At 48.2% G+C, this 24,863-nt stretch overlaps 1 protein-coding gene across 1 annotated transcript; it reads right to left on the reverse strand.

Moving 5' to 3' along the window:
- Window positions 1-20,719: 20,719 nt before the first annotated feature.
- LOC124722230 lies at window positions 20,720-22,622 on the reverse strand. The gene is made up of 2 exons (XM_047247422.1): window positions 21,899-22,622; window positions 20,720-20,961 (listed from the first exon to the last, which is right to left on the reverse strand). The coding sequence occupies exons 1-2, from the start codon at window positions 22,620-22,622 to the stop codon at window positions 20,720-20,722; spliced, it is 966 nt and encodes a 321-aa protein (XP_047103378.1).
- Between the last annotated feature and the right edge of the window lie 2,241 nt (window positions 22,623-24,863).

Consider the following 24,863-nt stretch of genomic DNA (forward strand, 5'->3'; position numbering starts at 1 on the left):
CTGTGCCTAAATAACACATGATCATGTGCTTCCTTTAATAATTCTTCCTTCACTAGGGCAGGCACTACCACATATGGTTGAAGCCTCATTGTCCTACATAACAGACCATTGCAAGTAGTGAATTGTGGTTGTGTTGCAAATAACTTGCGATCTGTTTCAGCAGCTTGTGGTCTCTGCCACTACATAAGGCTATGACAGTATATGTATTATGCCAATATTTCTGCTAAACCCATCTGCATTACCATGCTTTCTACTGGGTTTGTGAACCACATTAGAGTCAAATTTGTTTAGTTTTAATGCACACTATGTTAAGTCTACTTGATGAATCTTTAAAATCTAATAAACGCTTCAATGCCATGTGATCTACAAATACCTTAAATTTCTTCCCATACAGATAACATTAAAGATATGTTACACCATATGTCAAGAAGTAATTCACTTCCCTTAGTGATGCCACTCTTGAATGGTTGGGATCAGGTGCAACAGAACATAATCTCTTACAAACCTCTTTCAACTGTCACACTTACACATCTTTTGCAAATGCAATAGCATCATCTATGTACATCATGCATTGTCTCTACTTCAGACCCATGAACAATAAGTCCAACAGATATAGAAAACTGGCTGCTGCCTTTTTCAAACCGAATGGCGTTCACTGATATTGGTCATGCCCCTAAGGGACTATAAAGGCAGTCTTTGGCATTATTTCCAACTGGTGGTGTTCAGGTCTATTGTGGAAAAGTACCTACATTGTCCCAAGTTATCCAAGATTTCCACAATTTTCGATATTTGATATGCATCTGTAATTGTTCTGCTATTCAGGTAATGGTAGGTGCAACAGAATCTGTATCTCTCTATACCATCCAATTATTTTTTTCGTTATTATAGTGACCAAGACAGCCCACAGACTATGCCATCTTACAACTTCTGACTAATGAATTCTTCCATTGTTGGCGGCATATAATGGGGTAATCTATATGGCTTATGGGAAACAGGTGATTTGTCTCCAGCTGAAATCCTGTGCTGTGTCACTGGGGTTGCTGGCTGTAGTGACGTAACAAGACTGTTACGCCACTTGAAGTAGCCGAAAGAAAGGCACACAGACACACACGCCGACTGGCGTCAAGTCTGGAACAGAATAACTATTGAATGGTAGCAAGAAAAGTACGTAGCTGCTTTATACTTAACTTTAATGATCCTTGTGATACATCTCTCTTGACTATACAAATGCGACTCGTAAGATACATGCACTGTTACAATTGGCGCCTTGCTAGGTCGTAGCCATGGACTTAGCAGAAGGCTATTCTAACTGTCTCTCGGCAAATGAGAGGAAGGCTTCGTCCGTATTGTCGCTAGCAATGTCGTCGTACAACTGGGACGAGTGCTTGTTCGTATCACGAGACCTGCCTTGTGGTGGCGCTAGGTCTGCGATCACACAGTGGCGACACGCGGGTCCGACCTGTACTAAATGGACCGCGGCCGATTTAATCTACCACCTAGCAAGTGTGGTGTCTGGCGGTGACACCACACTGGCAATGGGCCTTGAGGATTAAACAGATCCTCAAATTTTAACAATAGCGTTTTCATGATTACTGTCTCTGTTCCTTCCAAATGCTTCAATTTTTTACTAAACGCAGTTGTACTAGTGGTTTGCTTATGGCTAAGTTCTGAACTCGACCTGTCTAGGTCATCCATGTCTAGAAAATCTAAATTGGCAACTAGCAATCATTTCGACAAACTTACATTATCGGCTCCGAAATTATCCACACTGATGGGAACCTTTTGCTTACAGTTCACTTTCTGTATGAGTATAACACTCATGCATACAAAACATCACATTACATCTAATCTGTCATTCACCACCAGTGGTACTACAGCACACAAGAAGTCTACACTAATTGTACACATAAACAAGATAAGGTCTTATCTCTTTTGACATGCCTATATCGGTAAAAAAAATTAATTTTTTTAGTAAAGCTATTTAAAATTATATTCAAGACATACAATGATTGGAATGCCAGTAATTTTATTTGTTTTACTTCATTTAAATTTGAAACAGCAGTAATGTAAAAATGTGTAGGAGAAATCACTGTTGTAAACTACGCATAAAATCTCATGGTGAATAGGGTTAAAATTTATCTTTGGATGGGATGTACCAGTAATTTGGAACTGTGTGAAAACAGAGAGGAGAACATCACCGAAGAAGAAAGCAAGAAACTTGTGTTTTTGCCTTTCTGTGGTACAGTGTCTGGAAAGATTAGCCTGCTCCTGAAGAGGTTTAACGTTTCATCGCTGTTCAGGCCCCTAGCAAAACTTCGTCAGTTCATGAGGCCTGTGAAGGACGATCTAGGGCTTAGAACGCCTGGAGTGTACAAGATACCATGTTAGTGTGGCTGTTACTACGTCGGCCAAACAATACGCACTGTGGAGCAACGCCGGACGGAACATGAGAGGTGCTTACGCCTACGCTATCCAGATAAATCAGCCGTGGCAGAACACGCCTTAGAAAATGGACACCGAATTCTATTCGACGAAACATCTGTCGTTATGAAAACGTAGGGGTTTTGGGATAGCTTCAAGAAAAAGAAGCTATTGAAATAAAAACCTCTGAAAACACCATCAACGAGGACAGCGGTTTGCAGCTCAGCACAGCCTGGGACCCGGCTATCGCGATGTTAAAACGAGCGCGACGGACGCGGGATGAAAACATTACCATATATGGCGAGGAAGAGAGCACCAGTGACGTCACAGCCAGCAGTGCGGCTATATAAAGACGCGGCCACGGCGACACAGCAGTCAGTCTTACCATTTGACAATGACCGGGGAGAGCTCGGTCGAAAGCTCGTGGGATTTTAACCATCTGACGCGGCTGGAAGCCCGAGAAAATTTTATTAAGGGAAGATACAGTTTAACACTTGAAGTGATTACTATTTCTTACTTTTGTAAGAAAAGTGACGCCATAAAAATAAATGTAGAAGGCCACCACTAGTCTGTTTTAAGTTAATCAACTCTACTAATTACACAGTTATAACTGTGTAGGTAACCTGTATTATTGTTAATGTAAGCGAAAACTGTCATTAAGGAACTGTTAGTCAGAGAGAGAGAGAGAGAGAGAGAGAGATGTCATTGCACTCCATACTTAATGGCAATATTAGGTTCATACTCACTTAGATGACTCAAAGAACCTATAAAGAGATAGAGACAGAGCTGTTAGCCTTGGTCCTAGTAACAGGACTTACTAATTCATAGTTATTTTGAGTACAGCAGAGCACAATTAAGAACCAGAATTAAAAATTTGTGAAGTACGGGCTGGCTGAGTAAAAGACATAGGATACTTGGTACAGTCATAATGCTGGCTGTTATACGAGTAGCAAAACAGTAACATCACAGAGTACTGACATGTGAAAGTAAAGCAGGAACCAGAGTAGGCAGAATCTGATACACAGTGTGACGTGTTAGGCAAGATGCATCAGCTGACATGATCAGAGGGAGTGGGAACGGAATACTGGGGATTGTGTGTTAGAGCAGAGGAGGTAGCGTGCTCAGTATAAACCAGATAATATCAAAAACGAACCAGAACATGATGAAAAGAAAGAATTAGTCGAGACTCTGACTGTAATTAAATACTTGTCCTTTAGAAGTAACTAATATTGATGTGTTGATCGCGTTACTTAACGCTGTAAAACAAATGAGAAATGATCTTTCTGGTAAAAGAGACTCGCAGAGAAGTGACCTTCCTAGTAAAATGGATTTGCGGAAAAGTGAACTTTTGCACACGATGGATTTGCAGAAAAGTCAAACAGAGTTGCAGGAATATGACCTCTATACCAAAATAGATTTGCAAAATAAGATCATGACCGAACTAAGAGAAGACTGAACAAATAAGAAAACAAAACGAAGAAATTAAGGCACTTAACAATTAAGTAATATGAATCAAATGGTAATTAACTAAGATGCATAACCAAGTAGACGAAATTAAAAGAAGATTTGATTCCGAAATAAGTAGGGTCGAAAATAGTGTTGAACCAAGGAAAGAGACAAAAGTGCAAGAATGTGTTTTGACAATTAAAGACGATATGAATGGGCCAGAAGAGAGAAAAATCTAGGCATTAGAAAACGTTGTACTGAATGTTAACAACACTGTACAGACGCATGTTGAGAAATGCGAAAGGAAACAAAGCGAAATTGAAGGAATGTGCACAAAGAAGTAGAATCTTCTACTTCTTTGGAAAGCTATATTATGCACATATCATACAGAATCAATATTTTAAGGAAGTAGTTTTTTCATTTTACGGTTTGTTACCATAGTTATCGTAGATAAATCTGTAAGGAGGATGTATGTCATGCACTGGTAATATATTTCTTACATTGAAATACTAACAGCGTTACATTCCATACGACTAACAGGTTGGAAACTGGAGAGATCTAAAATTATAGCCTGTTTAAGTGTGGAACCTTGTAGCCTTAGGAGTGCATGTGTTTATGTTCTCTTTTACCGATACCTTCCAGGCACTGATCCCAGACTCTAGAACAATACGTTCGTGGTGCTGGTGGGGTTGATTTATGTAAAAATGCTTTGAACTCCATCCGTCTGGACCTCCAACATGCACAAAAACCAGCCGTTTCTTTTTCTTCTTAACCGTCTGCTATTACGTCACAAAACTTTCAAATCTGTCACTATACATCGATAAGGGGTGTTAACCTCTTCGACAGGCGCGCATCTGGAGAAATCTTGTGTACTTGGATGGGTGAGGACTTGGCTAGCGCCATTCATTCACGAGATGCGGAATGTAGCGGTCTACTTCTGGTCAGCTGCAGATTAAATCGGTAATGGTGCCGCAAGGTGTGTTGGTCAAAGACAGTGCAGGGGGGTCTTTCAGTCTCTAATTTTATCCTAAGACTGCGGGAATGCTCTGTGACTCCCATCGGCATAGAGATAGATCGTAAGTTATGCACTGTGCTCGAGGTGCTAGACGATCGTTTAAGTCGGAACTGAATAGAAATCGGAAAGAGCTGTATCTACCACCTTCTGCAACCTGTGTAGAAACAGGCTAAGCTGAGTTAGTGCGACAGGATTGTGTTTTGATCATTCGATGGAAATGGGAACAAGGTGTCGTAGCTCCACCAATGTATATAGCTCCGACAATGTATAAGGTCAGCGCCAAACGAAGCCTGCTCCTGCAACATGAGATTGTAGAAAAGACAGCGTGGGAACTAGGAGGACGAGAATTTTGCTACTGCATTGTGGTGCATCCCCAACCTATATACAAGTACTATAGTCTGAAGCAGATATGTGTCCCTCTGTATTTTACACTATCTCGTTTTGCAGGAGCAGGCTTCATTTGGCGCTGACCTTATACATCGTTCACTGTTGGTGGAGCTATGACAACTTGTTGCCGGCCGGAGTGGCCGAGCGGTTCTGGGCGCTACAGTCTGGAACCGCGCGACCGCTGCGGTCGCAGGTTCGAATCCTGCCTCGGGCATGGATGTTTGTGGTGTCCTTAGATTAGTTAGGTTTAAGTAGTTCTAAGTTCTAGGGGACTGACGACCTCCGATGTTAAGTCCCATAGTGCTCAGAGCCATTTGAACCATTTGAACAACTTGTTCCCATTTCCATCAAATGGTCAAAACACAGTCCTGTCACACTCTTAGCCTGTTTCTACACAGGGTCCGCAGCTCGTGGTCGTGCGGTAGCATTCTCGCTTCCCGCGCCCGGGTTCACGGGTTCGATTCCCGGCGGGGTCAGGGATTTTCTCTGCCTCGTGATGACTGGGTGTTGTGTGATGTCCTTAGGTTAGTTAGGTTTAAATAGTTCTAAGTTCTAGGGGACTGATGACCATAGATGTTAACTCCCATAGTGCTCAGAGCCATTTGAACCATTTTTTTTTTCTACACAGGTTGCAGAAGCTGCTAAATACAGCTCTCTCCGACGTCTACTCAGTTCCGAGTTAAATTCGAATGATCAGATGCACAAAGCTGCAAAAATGGCAGCAGTTGCAAGAGGCGTAGGGGCTATCTAAAATTTTACTGTAGCTGATAGGTCCGAAAAGGTGACTCGTTTGGAGATATGAGAGTGCCAGAAATATGGTTCACTAGAGGCAGTAACCAATAAAGGACTTCTCCATAGGATCCAACACAGGTATGTCATTGAATGGAAAGATTTGATTCAAAATCATGGACATCATTTCTACCAGAGAGCGTAACACTAGAGATCTGAAAAGTTAGTGTACATTCCTTACGATCTCAGTCAGCACACCATCTACTGTTTGTGATCGTTCTCAATCAACCTCCACCTATAACCCAGTGGATTCATTCGGAGGTAATGCCCTACTTCGATTTATAAAGCCGGTATAGCTTTTAACGTGGATGCTTGTGTGTACCTGAAGAACCAAGACTGCTTATGACAGTAACAAACAGTAGTTGGTGCGATCGTGTTTTTTAACATATGGCGGTTTGTAAGACGATCACGCCTCTCTTTCTAAGATGCAGTGGTACCACTTGCAGGAAAAACTTATGAGACATGCCCCTCCACCGCCGATTTTCGGTCAGTAGTGTGTGTGTGTGTGTGTGTGTGTGTGTGTGTGTGTGTGTGTGTGTGTGTGTGTATTCCGACATGTGCAAAGGAAATGACTATGTCTAGTCATAAGGAAGGTATGGATTTGATGTGGAATACTGTGATAGCAAAGGGGAAAGTATGTCAAGTCATAAGAATGGTACAGATATTTCTATTTCCAGTGCCACAGCCGTCAGCAGTGTGTATTTCCGATACTTCGCTCATTGTCGAATGTAGTCCAATTGAGACCGCGATCGTAATATTTAATTGTAAGTATAGCGATCAAATATGTATGTGGCCAGTTTCCTAGGATGATTGTGTTTGTGCCGGTGGGCTGTGGCGGGAATGATTCACGTTTCTGGCTAACGGTAGGAGCTGTCTGAATGGAAAGACCTGTTGGGATGCAGGAATGTAGCTGACTCAACCGCGTCGGGCTCAAGACGGCCGAATAGCGAACTAAGACTTTGTATGTGTTGGATAGCTTTTGTGATTGTGTGGAAATTTGAGGAGATTCAATATGGACGTGTGTTTGCACTGGACCATTATTCCCTCCCATGTAAATTGTCCGGTTGACTACTTCTACACATTTCGCTCCTTTATTTAGTTGAGGGGCATCGATTGTGGTGTGTGGATCTAACAGGTGAAAGACGAGTGTAAGACACGTTTGCTGGTTCTCTAGAGAGGAGAAACACCTTAGTTGATTTTGTAAATTATAAGAATGATTTGGAATCTGTTACATCACCGACGTCGGCATTTGCGAATGGAAATATCAGTTTTCTCTATTTTTTTCGAGTTTTGAGGTAAAGGTCTTTGCAGGCGGGATAAGTTTCTACAGTAGTTACTCAGTGGTTTACAGCACGCTCCACTTCGCTAAAGTTTCGAGTTTCTAGAGAAATAATTTCGAGTATATACCTTCGGAATTATACTGTTCGAGCATTACTGCTATGCAAGCGATATTGCTGTGTGCTTGATATCGAGAAGTATCGCGTAAATGATATAATATCCTGGCAAACCATGTGACTATACATGTGCTATTGTCATCCCAGAGTCTGGAAAGGGATGTAGCAAGCAAGCAAGCAGGTCGGGGCCAGAAACAGTAGCGGCTTTGTGCTGAGGGAAAATGATCCAGACTTTGTACATCAGTTCTGAGAGTGACTTTGGTCCGCCAAGGGCGCTCTGGTCATGCGTCGGGAGCAGATGACTTTTGACCATCAGCTGCAGTGGATGACTGCCCGACCTTGCAGGAAATATCTAGTGCTGCGAGGAGTATACCTACGGTGCATGTGCTTATGCTGTCTGTCTTCACGGTATATGTACGAGTGTCTTGTGGTCGATAGAATATGAATGATGCAAAAGGGGCGATTTTGTATGGCACAGGATACTAATTGTGCGTTTACTACATCGATATGGTATGTGGAGAACGGTTTCACGCTGAAATATTCAAGCTTCCATCCTCAGTGGCAGAGCAGCGTAATTGAGTAAGAGTATTTCCATATTTGACGATTTGTAGGCCACTTTTGCATGGTTTAACTGTCAGTGCAACATGGCGATCTCTACAACATAGTTTTGCCGCTGAAAGTCTCGTCTGCAGAAAGAAAAAGGCGGACAATGCTTCCACAACAGCAACATCAGTAATTTGGCAGGTAAATTCAGTAAGAGCCAATCATAATGCTCCATTCATTAACAAGACATCCATTGTGCCGGGATGTAGGAGCCTCTACATAGCGGTGAGAACGTTTGCGTTTCAGATATGCCTGTTGAAAGCAGAACTTTACGATTTCCAGGAAGGGTAACACGCAATGGACAGGCTGCCATGTTAGGACTATCAGGAGGAACTCATTCAGCGTTATTCTGGGCTTTTTTCATAAACAAGTTGTTTAGGACAAGAATTTCCATGTGGACAAGCTGAGACATCACGAAAGCTCCCACAAAAGCGATCGTTAACTATTTCTGCAACACTTTACTATTTCTGAGAGGTCGACTTGGCTCTTATTTACATAGCCATGCGACATCAGTATAACACTGAGAACCTTTTAGTTGCGTGTGCGATGGTGGGTCACTACACGAACATTTCACAGTTATGCATCAGCCATGCTGGGCAAGCAAACACATGAACATATGTCCCATTAGGATTGTTTGGGACAGTGCATGCTGTGCTGTTCTGGGAAGCATTGGAACAGATTTCTATAGCGCGACCTATGACGTCAGTATAACACTGAGAACCTTTTAGCTGCGACTGTGAAGGTGAGCTGCTATGAAAACATCTCTCTCGGCTCTGAAATGGCATGTATGCACATCGCTCTTGGCTCTGGACTGGCAGGTATGCCTCAGCCACGGTGATTAAGTGAACATATGCGCGTCCAGAGGGTGACTTGGCTCTTATTTACATAGACATGTGAGGTCAGTATAACAATCGAAGAATTCTAACTGTATACTCGAAAATAGACGAGACTTTCACCTACTGGCCGTAGGCAGCAACGGCCTGAGAGCAATAGCTGTCGTCCCTGCATTCGTCTCTCTGGCGGCGGCTCATGTCTGGAGTCAGTGGCCTTGCAAGCTTTGTAGGGGGCAGTTTGCTGATACGTTGTGGTTGACAATAGTTTGAAAGCGTTTTTTACATGCACTGAGTGTTTGTGCAGTGCATTATTTTTGGCTGTTTAAGCATTATGAGCGTGTCTGGAGTGCGTTTTACATGCGGTATTTTGATAATTTACGAGTTGTTTTCGTGTCTGCACATCAATCTACTGCATTATTTCGGTGATTTACGAGTAGTTTGCAGGTCTGCAGGCCATGTATTGAGGCCCCAAGCACATCAGAGCGAGTGTTTTGTATCAATGTAATAAATGAACTACATGAAATCCGTCATTAAATAAATTGTTCCAAAATAAATAAAGTACACTGCTTCCTCTCTCCAGCAGCCCAGAACACCAGACCTCATGGTGAACACAATGGATGGGGCTACTGCCTCAAATAGTTAAAATAAAGAGTGCTTGCAAAATAAAGACTCATGTCCATCCTATGAGGCAGCCTCGCACAGACTGAGTTCTCTCCCCGCCAATTCCTAGGATGATGTGGCGGTTGGAAGACTTAGATTAGTGGAGGCAGCCCAAATGATCTATTTTCCTGTCATTTTCTTAGGTTAGTGGAGGTAGCCCCAGTGACCTTTTCTCTGCCAAAATTCGAACTTCCCGCCATTTTCTGGGGGAGGGGAGGGGTGAGGGGAGAGGAGGGGGGGTTATGTTTGAAGGTAGTGGAAGTAGCCCAATTGACTTATTTTCTCGCCAAAACTTAACTTTCCACCATGACGTCATTGCGACGTTCCCATATCTATTGCTGCCTTCTTGGACCCGCCTTCTTGAATAAATTTGGCAACAATGCAGAGTGGGGTTACGCCAGGGTTGCCCGACTACTACTGTCAATCAAAGGAGAACAATATGTTTGTCACTGGTGCATACCTGCCCCTGATGTAGGCAAACCGCACTAACAAATTGCACTGATACGAAGTTTGGACTACTACTCATAAGGCGTGCTGCAAGGGACACCTCTGACGTCATTTGTTTCGCCCACAGGCTCTGCTGCGAGGGCACCGTGCAGTGTATCCATCACAGGGGATCCTCGATCAACCAGGGTGAGTTGTAGGTTGTCACGCTTTCGTGTCTCTTGAGGCAGAAAGTCAATGTCGAGGCTGGCCATCTGGCCCTGCCCATCCACTCTGTGAGTGGACAGGTGGCTACTAGTTCAGCAGCATCCAAGCAGGCACACGGGGGAGTGGTTTACTAGTTATCAGAAGCTTGAACGGTAGGCATGCGTTATGGAGCCCCATAGGGAAATAGCATCAAGGACTGGAAAGAGAGCCAATGTGTACTCAGTATATATGCTGGGGTTTCTCATCCGAAATGCTTAGGAGGTTCTCTCTACCTGCCGCTATCGAGCATGTGGGGTGCAGTAATCTGCAAATTGTGGCTCGTGTTGGCACTAATGACGTCTGTTGTTTGGGCTCTGAGGTTATCCTCGGTTCCTACAAGCAGCGGGTACAATTGGTGAAGACTACTGGCATCGGACGTGGAGTGCAAGCAGAACTCAGAATTTGCATCATCGTTCCTAGAATTGGTTGGAGTCTTTTGGTTTGGAGCCAAGTGGAGGGTCTCATCCAAAGGCTCTGTCGATTCTGCAGCAGTCTTTGTTGCAGATTTCCAGATTTGTATTACGGGGTAAAGAATTATAGGACTGTCCTTGATTAGTCAGGGGTGCACTACACAAAGGAGGTAGATATTTGGGTAGCAGAGTACGTGTGGTATGTACATTTTTTTTTAGGCTAGGCGATGGTTTGAGGGACTCTGATGAGCCCTCGCCAGTCGGTACACATAGAGTGAAATCAGATCAAGTTGTAGACACACCTCGACTGTCAAAATTTTAACAGTTAATTATCAAAGTATTCGTAATAAAGTTCCTGAGCTTACTGCCTCCAGGGAAGTTGTGCCGCTCAAATTATTCTCAGAAGCGAGAGCTGTCTGTAGCCCAAAGTAGAAAGCTCCAAAATATTTAACGAGGCATGGTACGTATATCGAAAAGATAGATTAGGCGCCAGAGGAGAGGGGTGTTTATTGCAGTTAAATAGCATATTGTATCTCTCGAGGTCGAAACTGAGTCTGACTGTGAAGTTATCAGGACATGAGTAGCAGCCAAAGGAGAACTGATGTTTTTCTTGCCGCCTGAATCCGCTGTAACAGTTATCGAGTCATTCAAGGAACGTCTACACTCAGTAGCGCAGAAATACCGAAATCATGCAGTATTATTAGAGGCGACTTTTATGTATCGAGTATAGACTGGACGTCTATGGATTCACTGCAGATGGCACGGACAGACACTCTTGTGAAGTACTTTTGTACATGTTTCCGAAAACTGCCTTGAACAACTAGTTCATCAGCCTGCACACAGTGGAAATATTTTAGATCAAATAGTCTCAGTATAGAGACAGGGATTAGTTGTTATAGTGATGATGGTAACTAAAGAAGGCCTTGAGACTATTTGTGCTAGAAAAAGCAAATTAGCGGTTGTTAGCATAGCACTTAGGCAATGAATGGATAACATTTAGTTCCGTTACGACAGAAACAGAGGAAGTGTGGGAAAAGTTTAATCTGATTATAAAGCGTACTGCCAAGTAAGTAGATTAAGGATGGACATGAGCCTCCGAGCTTTAGTAAACGAATTCGGAAAATGCTGAGGAAACGGAGATTGTTGCACTCTCGGTTAAAATCAAGAACGCGCAGATGTCTACTTGCAAAAGTTACTAGAAATTCGTTGCACTCTCGGTTAAAGCCAAGAACGCACAGATGTCTACAGGCAAAAGTTACTAGAAATTCGTGCTTCCGTAAGAACACCAATGCGCGAAGCATGTAACAACTTCCGACATCATACCTGAACGAAACACCTTGCCAAGAAACCGAGAAAATTCTAGTTACACGTAAAGTCACTGATGGAAGACTTATAGTCACGCATCGACCAGTATGGCGTGGCAACAGGAGGCAGCAAAAGGAAAGCTGAAGTTTTAAATTTCGCATTTAAGAAATCTTTCACGCAGGAAGAACTTTTCAACACACCATTGTTTGACTGTCGCACAGACTCCCACGTGGAAGGAATAGAAATAGGCACGCTTGGCGTACAGAAGCAGCTGAAAGAGCTGAAAACAAATAAGTAACTATGTCCAAATGGAATCACAATTCGGTTCTACAGAGAGTACTTTGCGGCATTGGCCCCTTACTTAGCTTGCATTTATCGCGAATGTCTCGTCATGGGCCAAGTCCCAAGGGTGTGGAAAAAGCGCAGATGACTCCTATGTATAAGAAAGGTAAAAGAATGAATCTGCATAATTAAACACCAATATCCTTAACATCAATGATGAAGACTTCTCGGGTTACCAGCTGAGTCAAGGCGCCGTTCTGTGGCAGCGTTTCTACAAGACGTTATCTCCAGTCGAAGTGGCGGGTTCACGTCCAGAAGGAGGTGTAATTAGATGAATGACGAACACTAACTTCACTTAACGAAGGTTTATTCAGCACTTGCACATACAAGAGCGCGGAGCGCATTGCCTCCGGCCAGAACACATACGGTATATATACAGTTATAGGACATTCTCGCACAGTGATTCTTGACATTTGTGGATACTTCTAGAATACACTCGAACCGGATATAGAAATTAAAATTTTACTCTTCCGGGGAATTTTGAACTCACGACCCTCCATGCAACAGTCTAGTATGACAACTCCTACACCACAGTGACTGTGCAACTCAGCTTATTCTGCGACATTGATCCCTCCTTAAGAGAACAGCGTCTCTGTGTTACGTCCTCCTAGTCCGGGAACGAGTCATCGGTCCTGCACACTCCGACTCCCGATGACTGATGTTCGCCCTGGCGGTGATCTTAGATCTTCCTTTGCCGCTAGGCTCATCATCACCTTTCCGCTTGTTGTCTGTCGCTGGAGCTTCGAACTTACCTGGGTTACAAGATCCTTATAGGGCTTCATTCGAAGGACGTGGATCGTATCTCTGATCTTTCGTCGTCTTGCGTCGGGATCGAAATCTTCAGCTTCATGTTACTACATCAGACAACTGTTTTACAACCTCATAAGGTCCAATGTTGCGCCTGAGGAGCTTCTCAGAGAGACCAACCTTCTGAACAGGAGTGAAGATACAGACGAGGTCACCATAACGGAAACACAGTGTCCATCGTCGGCGTCGCCTCACGCCCATGCACAAGGAAAAATGTCGTAAATCCTGTGGTGTCTAGTTTGGCGATGTTGTAGGCAAACGTCACGAAAGGTAGCACCTCATCCCCAGTTGCTCCGCTCAACATTGACGAACACTGATAGCATGTCGGCCTAGGTCTTATTAAGGCGTTCAGTAAGCCCGTTAGTTTGCGGATGGTAGGCAGTCGTCATGTGATGAGTAATGTTGCACCGACGGTTTCTCTCTGTCACAAGATTCGATTGTAAAACTTTCTCTCGATCCGTAATTAACGACCTTGGGGCACCGTGTTTTAATACAATGTCTTCTACGATAAATTTGGCTATCTCGAATGCTTCGATTGTTTTCGCGGCTTTTGTAATGACATAGCGTGTCAGATAATCAGTGGCTTTGATAAAAAAGTCTTTGATAAAACGACGGTAACAAGAACATAATTCCAGGAAGCTTCTCACGTCTATAATACTTTTAGGAATAGGAAATTCCGTTATAGATCTCACCTTTTCTGGGTCTGGCCGCACACCTCGTTTGACACAAGGTGTCCAAGTATTTTGGTTTCTTTTGGTCCAAAAAGACACTTTCTTGGATTAAGTTTCAGTCCGCCTTGTTGGAGACACTTAAGAAGGGCCCTCAGTCATTTGACGTGTTCATCAAATGTCTCTGAGAACACTATAATGTCATCTAAATAACAAAGACACATCGTCCACTTCACGTGCCTTAGAAGATTATCCATCATTCGTTCAAAAGTTGCTGGTGCATTACATAAACCAAACGGCATTACCTTAAACTCAAACAGGTCCTCAGGGGTGATGAATGCAGTTATCTCAGCCTCACCTCCTTCGATTTGCTAGTATCCCGAGTACATGGCCACGGTTGAGAAAAACTTAGCCCCCTTCAGACAATCTAGTGTATCTTCAATGCGTGGAAGGGGGTAAACGTCCTTTTTAGTTATCTTACTAAGCTTTCTGTAATCAACACAAAAGCGCGAACTGCTATCCTTCTTCCTGACAAGAACCACTGGTGACGACCATGGGCTCTGCGAAGGCTGAATGATGTCATTTTTCATCATTTTCTCTACCTCGTCGCGAATTATTCGACGTTCCGTTGCTGACATATGGTATACTCTCTGGCTTATAGGTTGATGGTCTCCATTGCTAATCCGGTGTTTCACCGTCGATTTGTCTAATTTGCTCTTCACCTGTGGATTGAAGCATTCAGAGAACTCTTGAAGAATGTCAGGTAGCTTCTTCTGTTGTTCCTTAGTGAGATCTAGTGATAGTCGAGCAAGAAGATCTTGTCTCCAATTTCATCCACAAACTCGGCATGGGAGGTTTCTGTGACGCTCAGCTGTTCTGCAATTAACGGCTCAGCATTTGCTAGACACATGCGAGTTGGAATGATCTGTGGTTCTCGGCGACAGTTAACTATCCACAATTCACCGAATCTGTTCTTAAACGAGACGACAGAGGCTGGGATGACCAAGTTATTCTTCAGTGGTATGCTTCTCTTGCATTCCACTACAAGATCCATGGGCTGATGCATGGCATGACACATGACAGTTACCTATCTAACGCTGACTGCAGGAATGATCACTTCATCCAGCACACATAGTCTCCACACATTCGGATGCGCATATTCCTTTACACAGTATCTCATCTCGTCTAGCATAATCTTCGAGCGACCACAATCTACAGGGTGTTACAAAAAGGTACGGCCAAACTTTCAGGAAACATTCCTCACACACAAATCAAGAAAAGATGTTTTGTGGACATGTGTCCGGAAACGCTTAATTTCCATGTTAGAGCTCATTTTAGTTTCGTTCTTCCACCTACGCTCAATGGAGCAAGTTATCATGATTTCATACGGGATACTCTATCTGTGCTGCTAGAACATGTGCTTTTACAATTACGAAACAACATTTTGTTGGTGCACATTTCAGTCGAAGTGTTCGTACGCTTCTCAACAACAGATCGGTGACCGATGGATTGGTAGAGGCGGACCAATTCCATGGCCTCCACGCTCTCCTGACCTCAACCCTCTTGACTTTCATTTATGGGGGCATTTGAAAGCTTTTGTCTACGCAACCCCGGTACCAAATGTAGAAACTCTTCGTGCTCGTATAGTGGACGGCTGTGATACAATACGCCATTCTCCAGGGCTGCATCAGCACATCAGAGATTCCATGCGACGGAGGGTGGATGCATGTATCCTCGCTAACGGAGGACATTTTGAACATTTCCTTTAACAAAGTGTTTGAAGTCACGCTGGTACGTTCTGTTGCTGTGTGTTTCCATTCCATGATTAACGTGATTTGAAGAGAAGTAATAAAATGAGCTCTAACATGGAAAGTAAGCGTTTCCGGACACACGTCCAGATAATATATTTTCTTTCTTTGTGTGTTAGGAATGTTTCCTGAAAGTTTGGCCGTACCTTTTTTTAACACCCTGTATAACTGCCTGAGAAGCTTTCAAAAAGTCCCGTCCGAGCTTGATGTCATGACTACAGACTTGTAAGACGATGGATTCTAAGGGCTGTGTATGGACACACCTTCCTGCAGCTTTTACGTGTTTCCCATTAGCCACCTTTTTTGCTGTCGACGTATATGATTTTCTGCGACTGGTGACGGTACTTCTCCGAAATGACTGAATATGATGCTCCAGGGTCCACAAGAGCTTGGGCGGGTCGGCCATCCATGAGGATATCGACGCAGTTTTCCAGGTTGCGGCGGCTAGGTGATCGGCTGGAGCTTCTAAACGGCGGTGGAGACCTTGATCGGTGTGTTGGGGAGCGTCCTCTCCAGCGGCTAGCTTGCGGCGATAGTGACCTACGTCGTCCTGCACCCACATCGTCTTGTTCATCTTCGTCATCCCGAAGTTGGCGTCGGCTAAGATCGGTCTGCTGTCTTATGGCGCGGGCGTCATAAAATATCCTCCGCCTTTCTCGACAATAGCGCACCACATGTCCCGGTCGTCCGCAGTGGAAACATACTGGTTGGTTATCCTGGGTCCTCCAGACATCAGTCTTCCTTGGTGCTCAAAAAGGTCCCTCATGCGGCATTGTGGGAACGTAACTTCACCTGGGTCTCGACTTCTTCGCCGTTTTAAAGGGAAATGAAAAACGAGAGATTGGGTTCAATGTCTGTTCCACCTCCTCCCATATGACCTCTTGAAGTGTCTCGGTTTTTTGCTCGCCGTGCAATCCAAGTGCCTTCTGAACTTCCTCTCTCACTATCTGAGGAAGAACACTTGTGAAATCAGTTCCTTACTCCATCACAGACATCGATGCGACATTTGGAAGCCGTTCAAACTTCTTGCGTGTAATTCTTTTTTGATGCCTTGCCTCGATATACTGGCACCATTTTATGAAGTCGTCTGCTGTCGAAACCTCCTTCAGGAGTAGGGCTTGATACATGTCCTCAGCAACACCCTTCATGAGATGTGCAACCTTGTCTTCCTCCTTCATTCTAGGACCCACTATTTTACTTAGCTCCAAAACTTCTTGAATGTAGGATGCTGTAGTTTCTCCTGGACGCTGTGTCCTGCACTTTAATTTATCTTCAGTCTTGCACTTCTGTCGTTGTGTGTTGCCGAAATACTTGCGCAGTTCTGTCTGGAATACTTCCCAGTTTGTGAACTTCTCCTCGTTGTTCTCGCACCATTGCTTGCCAGTGCCCTCCGAGTAGAAAAATACGTTAGCCAAAAGCACGGTGTCATCCCATCTGTTAAATTTGGCGATACGCTCATATACCTTCAGCTAGTTGTTAGGATCTTGGCCATCGTCACCAGAGAACCCAGAAGGATGTCTCATGTGGTGGCACACAGTTGCTATCATCGTAACGTCAGCTTCTTATCCTGTCTCCGATAGATTTCGATCTGTTGAATATGGCTCGAACTCGTGTTTCTCGTCACGTAAACGGCGGCACTGTCGTGGCCTGATGGGAGCAACTATGTCGTCGGTAATGTGCGCTATCACATGTTCCAATACCCGGCGCCTCCACCAGAACAATGTTACGTAGAAGAATGTGTAATTAGATGAATGACGAACACTAACTTCACTTAACAAAGGTTTATTCAGCACTTGCACATACAAGAGCGCGGAGCGAACTGCCTCCGGCCAGAACACGTACGGTATATATACAGTTACGGAACATTCCAGTACAATGATTCTTGACATTTTTGGATACTTCTAGAGTGTACTCGAACCGAATCTAGAAATTAAAATTTTACAGTTCCGGTGAGTTTTAAACTCACAACCCTCGATGCAAGAGCCTAGTAGGATACCCACTTCTTCTTTTTTTTATTTTTTTATTGCATTTTGTCCTATATGGTTTATTGAATTTGTTCGTGGCGGACGTCCGTTGACACCGAGGTTGTTCGTTGATCGGTTCACTGAGTTTTTTTATTACGTAGGGTGGCTAAACCATCTGACCGAACACGCTGAGCTACCGTGCCGGCATTAGACAACGGTGACACTGCACTGCACTGCACTGCAAATCACTGGTTTCATCTACCAGGAGGAGGGACAGGCTAAGCAGCTGTTCCTGTTTGGACCTCTAGAACTGTTGTGTGGCCTCACTGTTGGTTTGGCCTATGTGAGCGCCCGCATGAGGGCGGACGCTGCGTCAACTGCGTCATAGGGGCTGCGGGAGAAGCTACTCCCGCAGCAGATCAGGCCAACGCGTGGTTGGCCTGCGGTGGACTTGGTGTCCCAGTCCACGTATAAGATGACTGCCAGAGTGTTCTGCAGAGGCATAGAACACCCTGGCGGACTGCCTGATGCGATCCCGTAGCAACGGGACGCCAGCTTCCTCATGAAGCAGTCTCGTGGAGTACCGAGGCGGCTTGTGAAGAGCGAGTCGCAGCGCCCGATTCTGGACACGCTGGAGCATCGCAACGTGCGACGGAGCGGCATTCCCCCACACCACGGCGGCGTACTCGAGTACCGGCCGGACGAGGGCCAAGTACACGGTCAGGCCATGCCGAGGGGGGAGAGTGGACGAGGGGTTCAGCAGCGGGTAGAGCGCCCGGAGGCGCCCAATCGCCCGCCCCCTGATGTCGCGGATGTGCGGTAGCCAGGTGAGATGCCGGTCCAGCCGCACACCGAGGTATTGGCCTGTTGGTGACCACGGGATGGGGCCTCCCGAGATCGAGACAGGCGGCAGGGCAAGAGGCAGTCGTCTCCGAGTAAAGACGACCGCCTGGCTCTTGGCGGCGTTAAATTTGAGACGCCACTTGGTGGACCACGCCCCCAGGACGTCGCACGCAAGTTGGAGTCGGCGGCACATCGCGACCACGTTCATGCTGCGGGTGAACAGCGCAGTGTCGTCGGCGTAAAGAGCCAACTCCACGCGCGCCACCCGCGGTGCGTCGGCGGTGTACAAGGTGTACAGCAGGGGGCCGAGAACCGACCCCTGCGGTACCCCTGCACGAATCGGCCGGTCGGTGGATGTGCCGCCGGCGGCCCGGACGTGGAAGGTGCGGCCCTCGAGGTAGGACCGCAGTAGAAGTGCGTGGGACGTCGGGACCCCATGTACAAGGAGCTTGTACACGAGACCCTCGTGCCACACGCTGTCGAACGCCTTGGAGACGTCGAGGAGTACCGCCGCAAGGTACTCCCGCGACTCCAGCGCCCTCATCGCCTGTTCCACCAGGCGTAGGAGCTGGTGCGTGGTCGAGTGGCCCCGCCGGAATCCGAACTGCTCCGCTGGAAGGAGCCCTTCGGCAGGGACGTGGCGCCACAGCCGCTCCACGTACAATCTCTCAAAAATCTTGGAGAGGGACGGGAGCAGGCTGATCGTCCGGTAGTGCTCCACCTGACGCGGATCCTTGCCAGCCTTCGGGATAGCCACCACTTCCGCGTGTTTCCACGCGGAAGGGTAGATCCCGGAGCTGAGGACACAGTTGAAAGTGTCCGGTAGTGGCTGATAGAGTGCCGGCGGCAGTTGCCGCAGGAGGTGGTTTGTGACACCATCGGAGCCACCTGCCTTCCTCGGGTTGAGGCGGCGGAGCTGGAGTCCAACCTCTTCAGCTGTGATGGGTGTGATCACATCGTCAGCGGCCCTGGCGGCGAGGAAAACTGGTAGGTGGTCTTCCACGAGTTGGACGTGTTCGGCGTCGAAAACATCCACGACTGGGCGGAAGTTGTCGGCGAACACGTCTGCGAGGGCGTTGGCCTTGGCGTCCGGGGCACAGACAACCTCGCCGCCGACATGGAGCGGAGGAACAGGCTGATGGCGGCGGAGGAAGCGCTTGGCGGTCCGCCAGGCACTCCCATCAGTCGTGTTCAGGGTGGCCACAAGGCCAGCCCAGTCACGGTTTCGGTGTTGGTCGATGGCGGCCCGGATTTCGCGCCGTGCCCGATTGAGGCGACGCTTGGTCGCAGGCTGCCTAGTGAGCTGCCACTCACGGAAGAGACGGTTTTTGGCCGTTATAGCCTCCAGTATGTGCGGAGGAAGCTGCCGGGACATCTCTCGGGGCCGCCGCGGCTGTCGGGGAGATGCAGCGGCAGCAGCGCTGAGGGTGTGCCGCGTAAAGAAGGCCAGCGCAGCATCGGCCCCCTCCAGGGCAGGATCTGGAGTATCTTCAAAGCGGCCGAGCAGTTCGGCTTGGAATCGGGCCTCGTCAATTCCGCGGAAGGTGCGGCGGGCAGGCGGCAGGGAGGCGCCGACGGCGTCCATATCGTATACCACCGGAAGGTGGTCGGAGGACAGGGCGCAGCGGACAGTAGCCGACGTAAAGTGCCCGACGCCTTTCAGGACTGCGACGTCGTGCACGTCGGGCTGGCCTCTGTTGGGGAAGAATGTGTGGTCAAATGGACCCAGAACGAGAGCGCCGTGACGTTGAGTGACGCGGAGAAGGCGTCGCCCGCTGACGTTGGTGACTCGAGAATTCCATTGCGGGCTCTTGGCATTCAAGTCACCCGCAATGAACTGTTTCCCACGCAGCGTTAGGAGGGCATCAAGGTCGGCCTCCAGGAGGTGGCTCCTCGGTGGCCTGTAGACGGCGATGAAGGTGGTGACAGCCACCCCAGAGGCCTCCACCGCAGTTAGAGGCGGCAGCAGGACAGCATGGTGCTTCAGTGAGTTTTTCACATATATGGCGGTGCCTCCACCATGGGTGGGCCGGTCAGTGCGGTAGCAGCGATAGTTCGCCACACCGACGGCCACGCCAGGTTTCAGAAACGTCTCGCAGACGAGACAGATGTCTATCGCCTCATCTCGGAGGAATTGACGGAATTCCCCTTGTTGGGGAACTAAGCCGCGTGCGTTAAAGCCGCACACGGTGAGCCCATGTACATGCTCATTTTCCATGGCGGTCCGCAGGAACAACGCCGGCCTGGAGGGCGGACGTGACGGCGGTGACTAGCACCGGCAGCTGCTCGAGCAGCTGGCTCAACGAACGCAAAAGCGTGCGGAGCTCAGCTGCATCAGGAGCCGTGGGGGCCTCTGGGGCGGCCTCCAAGGCAGGAACAGCAGGCTGCGGTGGGACCGCAGGAGGCGGCGTTTGCAGCGGCACAGCCCGAGGGGCAGACCGCTGTCTCGGGGCAGCAGTGGCCGGACGTTCCGCCGCGGGGGCGGTACGCCGCGGCCGTCGGCGGCGCCGGCGGGGGGAAGCAGCCGGTGCGGAAGGCGCGGGTGTAGGGGCAGCAGCCACATCGGACGGGGCAGGCTGCTGCAGCGCAGCGCCATCAGAGGCAGCAGGCCGCTGAGTAGAGGGGGCGGGCGCCCCCCCCCCCCCCCCTTGGCGGCATCAGCGAAGCTGGTGCCAGGCTGCACCTTGCGGGAAGGGGCAGCCCGGCCACGGTGCTGCTGGCGGCCACGTTGGAAGGCCGGACATCCCCGGTAGCTCGCAACGTGCGCGCCACTGCAGTTGCAGCACGTCGGTTTATCCTCTCGCGGGAGCGGGCATTCCTTGCTCTGATGCTGGGCCCCGCACTTGACACAGCGGGGCGGCATCGAACAGTAGCGCGACACATGGTCGAGCCGTTGGCAGGAGAAACACTGGGCCCTCCTGCCCTTGGCCCTCAGTGGCTCTACTGCGACGTCGACCCGCCCAATCCGCCGCACCTGGAAGATCTTGCGATTTTCCAGGTTGTCAACAAGGACAACCAGGTACAGCGGCATTGGTCGGTGGGTGCGTGGGGAGTTCATGAGCCCCGTGTGTCGGATGCCGAAGCCCATGTCCTCCAGTTCTTCACGTAGATAATACGCCCCAAACTGGAGGGGGAGGCGGCGGAACACCACCTTCAGCAGTTTGAGTGGTTCCGACGGGTGCGTGTAGCAATGGAGGCCATCTTTGCAGATGACCTCCATGACTGCACGGTAGTCCTCAGCAGAAGTCGTGAGAAGCCGGTAAAGATTATTGCCAGCAGTCCTGACGCTGGCAGTGGGCGCCACCCTGGCGATCTTCTGCTCGAACAGCCGATAAGGGCCGTCCCATTGGACGACAATCGGCGGGGGGCGCGGCGCAGGAGGCCGGGGTGGCACCCCGGCGTCGTCCGAGACATCATCAGACGCGTCCTGGGAGGCGTTGGCGGTCGGCAGCGGCAGCGCAGGCTGTAGGACAGCCGCCCTTGCCGTGTGCCGCCTGGCAGGGGTGACAAAACCGTCCTCATCAAGGTGGCGCGCAGCAGCAGGCCCAGAGGAGGACCGCTGCTCCCTCGCGCACACCGTCGTCTCGACCGTCTGGGCAGCAGTGGCAGCGGCGGCGCGGGAGGCCTTAGGGGCCTTCTTCCGCGGCCGAGCAGTGTCGGAGGCTTGGGAGCGGACGTCAGAGTCGTCAGCCGCGTCAGCCCGGCGCTTCCGGAGCGCACGAGCATCGTCAGCGTCACGTCTGTCTGCGTCAGCAATGGCCTCCGCAAGATTTGCGTCTGGCAAGTCGTCGTCGTCGGTAATCATGGCGGCTTCTTGGGCTGGTTTTGCAACCGCCCGGACCGCGGTAGTGCCCTTCGCGCAGGGCGGGTCAGAAACTGGCGTGGCTACGGGTTCTTGATGTTGCAGGGCCGTAGGAGCAGCCACATGCGAACCGACCTCTTGCACGGCCGGCCCCTGTGGCGCACCCTGTGAGACCGCCGTCGCCAGGGACGCAGCCTGTGCGCCTGGCGAGGCCCCCACCGGCTCACCTGTCGCCTGTCGCCCCGTGCCCGGCAGTGCAGAAGCCTTCCATATCCTGCAGTACGCAAGCATGGCAGCTTCGTCGTCCTCACGACCGGGGTAGTCACCCCCATGTGCAAGCTTGTGCATGCGCACTTCCATGCGCTCCTGGGAGCGAGAAACATCAACAAGAGAAACGTCCAAGTCATTGTCAGGTAGTCGGCGCCGGTTCGTCATAAGTGGGGGGCCGGATGGGGCCGCCGACGGGAGCAACTCAGTCGCCTGAGCTGACCCCGCCGGACAGCGATCCGCCACACCCTTCGCTCGATCGTCAAACACGTCCTCTCGCCTCGACATCTCAGCTCGGAGTGCGCCGCGTGCGTCGCGTGCCGCGTGCGTGACGGTGACACTGACAGTGACAACATGCTTATAACCGCACGCTCCTCTACCTCGGCTGCAAATGCTCGGACCAATCGTGCTCCTCTGGAAGGGGATCGCGGACAGTGGTGGAGGAATAACGGACGGTGGTGGGGGGATTGCCAGCGTGTTTGAGGGTTCTGGCGTCACGTATTGGTGCTGTCTGTCTATTCCATGTGCCTTCACCGCTTTTTATATCAGAACACTCCTAACGCATTCTTGCTAACACTATACAGGGTGGTCCATTGATCGTGGTCGGACCAAATATCTCACGAAATAAGCATCAAACGAAAAAACTACAAAGAACGAAACTTGCCTAGCTTGAAGGGGGAAAACAGATGGCGCTATGGTTGGCCCACTAGATGGCGCTGCCATAAGTCAAACGGATATCAACTGCGTTTTTTTTAAAAATAGGAACCCCCATTTTTTATTACATATTCGAAGAACATAAAGAAATATGAATGTTTTAGTTCGACCACTGTATGCTGATTTCCTACGTAATGTTCTACCGATGTTACTACAGGATGTTTCACTGCATGACAGAATGGCGATGTACTTCCAACATGATGGATGTCCGGCACATAGCTCGCGTGCGGTTGAAGCGTTATTGAGTAGCATATTTCATGACAGATGGATTGGTCGTCGAAGCACCATACCATGGCTCGCACGTTCACCGGATCTGACGTTCCCGGATTTCTTTCTGTGGGGAATGTTGAAGGTATTTGCTATCGTGATTCACCGACAACGCCTTACGACATGCGTCAGCGCATTGTCAATGCATGTGCGTAACATTACGGAAGGCGAACTACTCGCTGTTGAGAGGAATGTCGTTACACGTATTGCTAAATGCACTGAGGTTGACGGACATCATTTTGAGCATTTATTGCATTAATGTGGTATTTACAGGTAATCACGCTGTAACAGCATGTGTTCTCAGAAATGATAAGTTCACAAAGGTACATGTATCACATTGGAACAACCGAAATAAAATGTTCAAACGTACCTACGTTCTGTATTTTAATTTAAAAAACCTTCCTGTTACCAACTGTTCATCTAAAATTGCGAGCCATATGTTTGTGACTATTACGCGCCATCTATCACAAAGCGAAAAAAGAGGTCCAACTAAAACATTCATATTTCTTTACGTGCTACACGAATATTTAATAAAAATGGGGGTTTCTATTTAAGAAACGCAGTTTATGCATTAGACCTATGGCAGCACCATATAGCGGGCCAACCATAGCGCCATCTGGTTTCCCCCTTCAAGCTAGACAACTTTCGTTTGTTGTAGTTTTTTCGTTTGGCGCTTATTTCGTGAGATATTTGGCCCGGCCACGATCAATGGACCCTTATATTGTGTAGAGCTCAGTTAGAAGCCGCTGTCCCAGTTGACAAGGTCATCGTGAACATCTATCTCCACTGCCTCTTTGTCGATCGAATCCCAGAATCTGTTCGTCCGGCACAATACCTCCGTCTGTCCAAAATCAATTACATTACCTTTGTTGAGGCTGTGCTCTGCCATTGCAAATTTGCCCGTTTGGCCGAGGCGTATGCTTCTCATGTGTTCTGAGCGGCGCTGCGAAATACACTGCTACGTCTGGCTAATATATTGCTTTCCACATTCGATAATGATTCTGTAGACTTCAGTTGTCTGTAATCCTAGTTTGCCTTTTATTGACCCAAATACATTTTTGAGTGTCGGCGATGAGCGGAATATGGTTTTAATGATGTTTTTCTCCAATATACTGGGAATCTTGGCCGTCGGTTGCCCAGTGTACAGAAAGAACACCGAACGCTTTTCGACTTCCTCCCCGGATCGTCTTCTTTTTTTTTCTAGCTCGACTGGAGGGCACGAATTACCTGTGTCTCCGAGTAGACGTTCTTGCGAAAGATTTCATTCAGATGCTGCAGCTCGGTAAGTAGACTGTTTTCGTCGCTTATGTCTCGTGATCTGTGTACCATGAGGATGATCACAGATTTGCGTTGTGCTGGGCGGTGGCAGCTATTGGCCTTTACGTACAAGTCAGTGTGGGTCCTTTTTACATAGGCAGAATGACCTAG

This window comes from Schistocerca piceifrons, chromosome X (genome assembly GCF_021461385.2).
Source record: "Schistocerca piceifrons isolate TAMUIC-IGC-003096 chromosome X, iqSchPice1.1, whole genome shotgun sequence".
In the NCBI taxonomy this organism is placed as follows: domain Eukaryota; kingdom Metazoa; phylum Arthropoda; class Insecta; order Orthoptera; family Acrididae; genus Schistocerca; species Schistocerca piceifrons.

Excerpts from the sequence above, each read along its gene's own strand:
- LOC124722230 (XM_047247422.1), bottom strand. The coding sequence starts at position 22,622 with ATGACGAACCGGCGCCGACTACCTGACAATGACTTGGACGTTTCTCTT. Across the intron at positions 20,962-21,898 it reads GCGCCACCTTGATGAGGACG|CCTGCCCCGTCCGATGTGGC; the intron begins GTTTTGTCACCC and ends GCGCTGCAGCAG.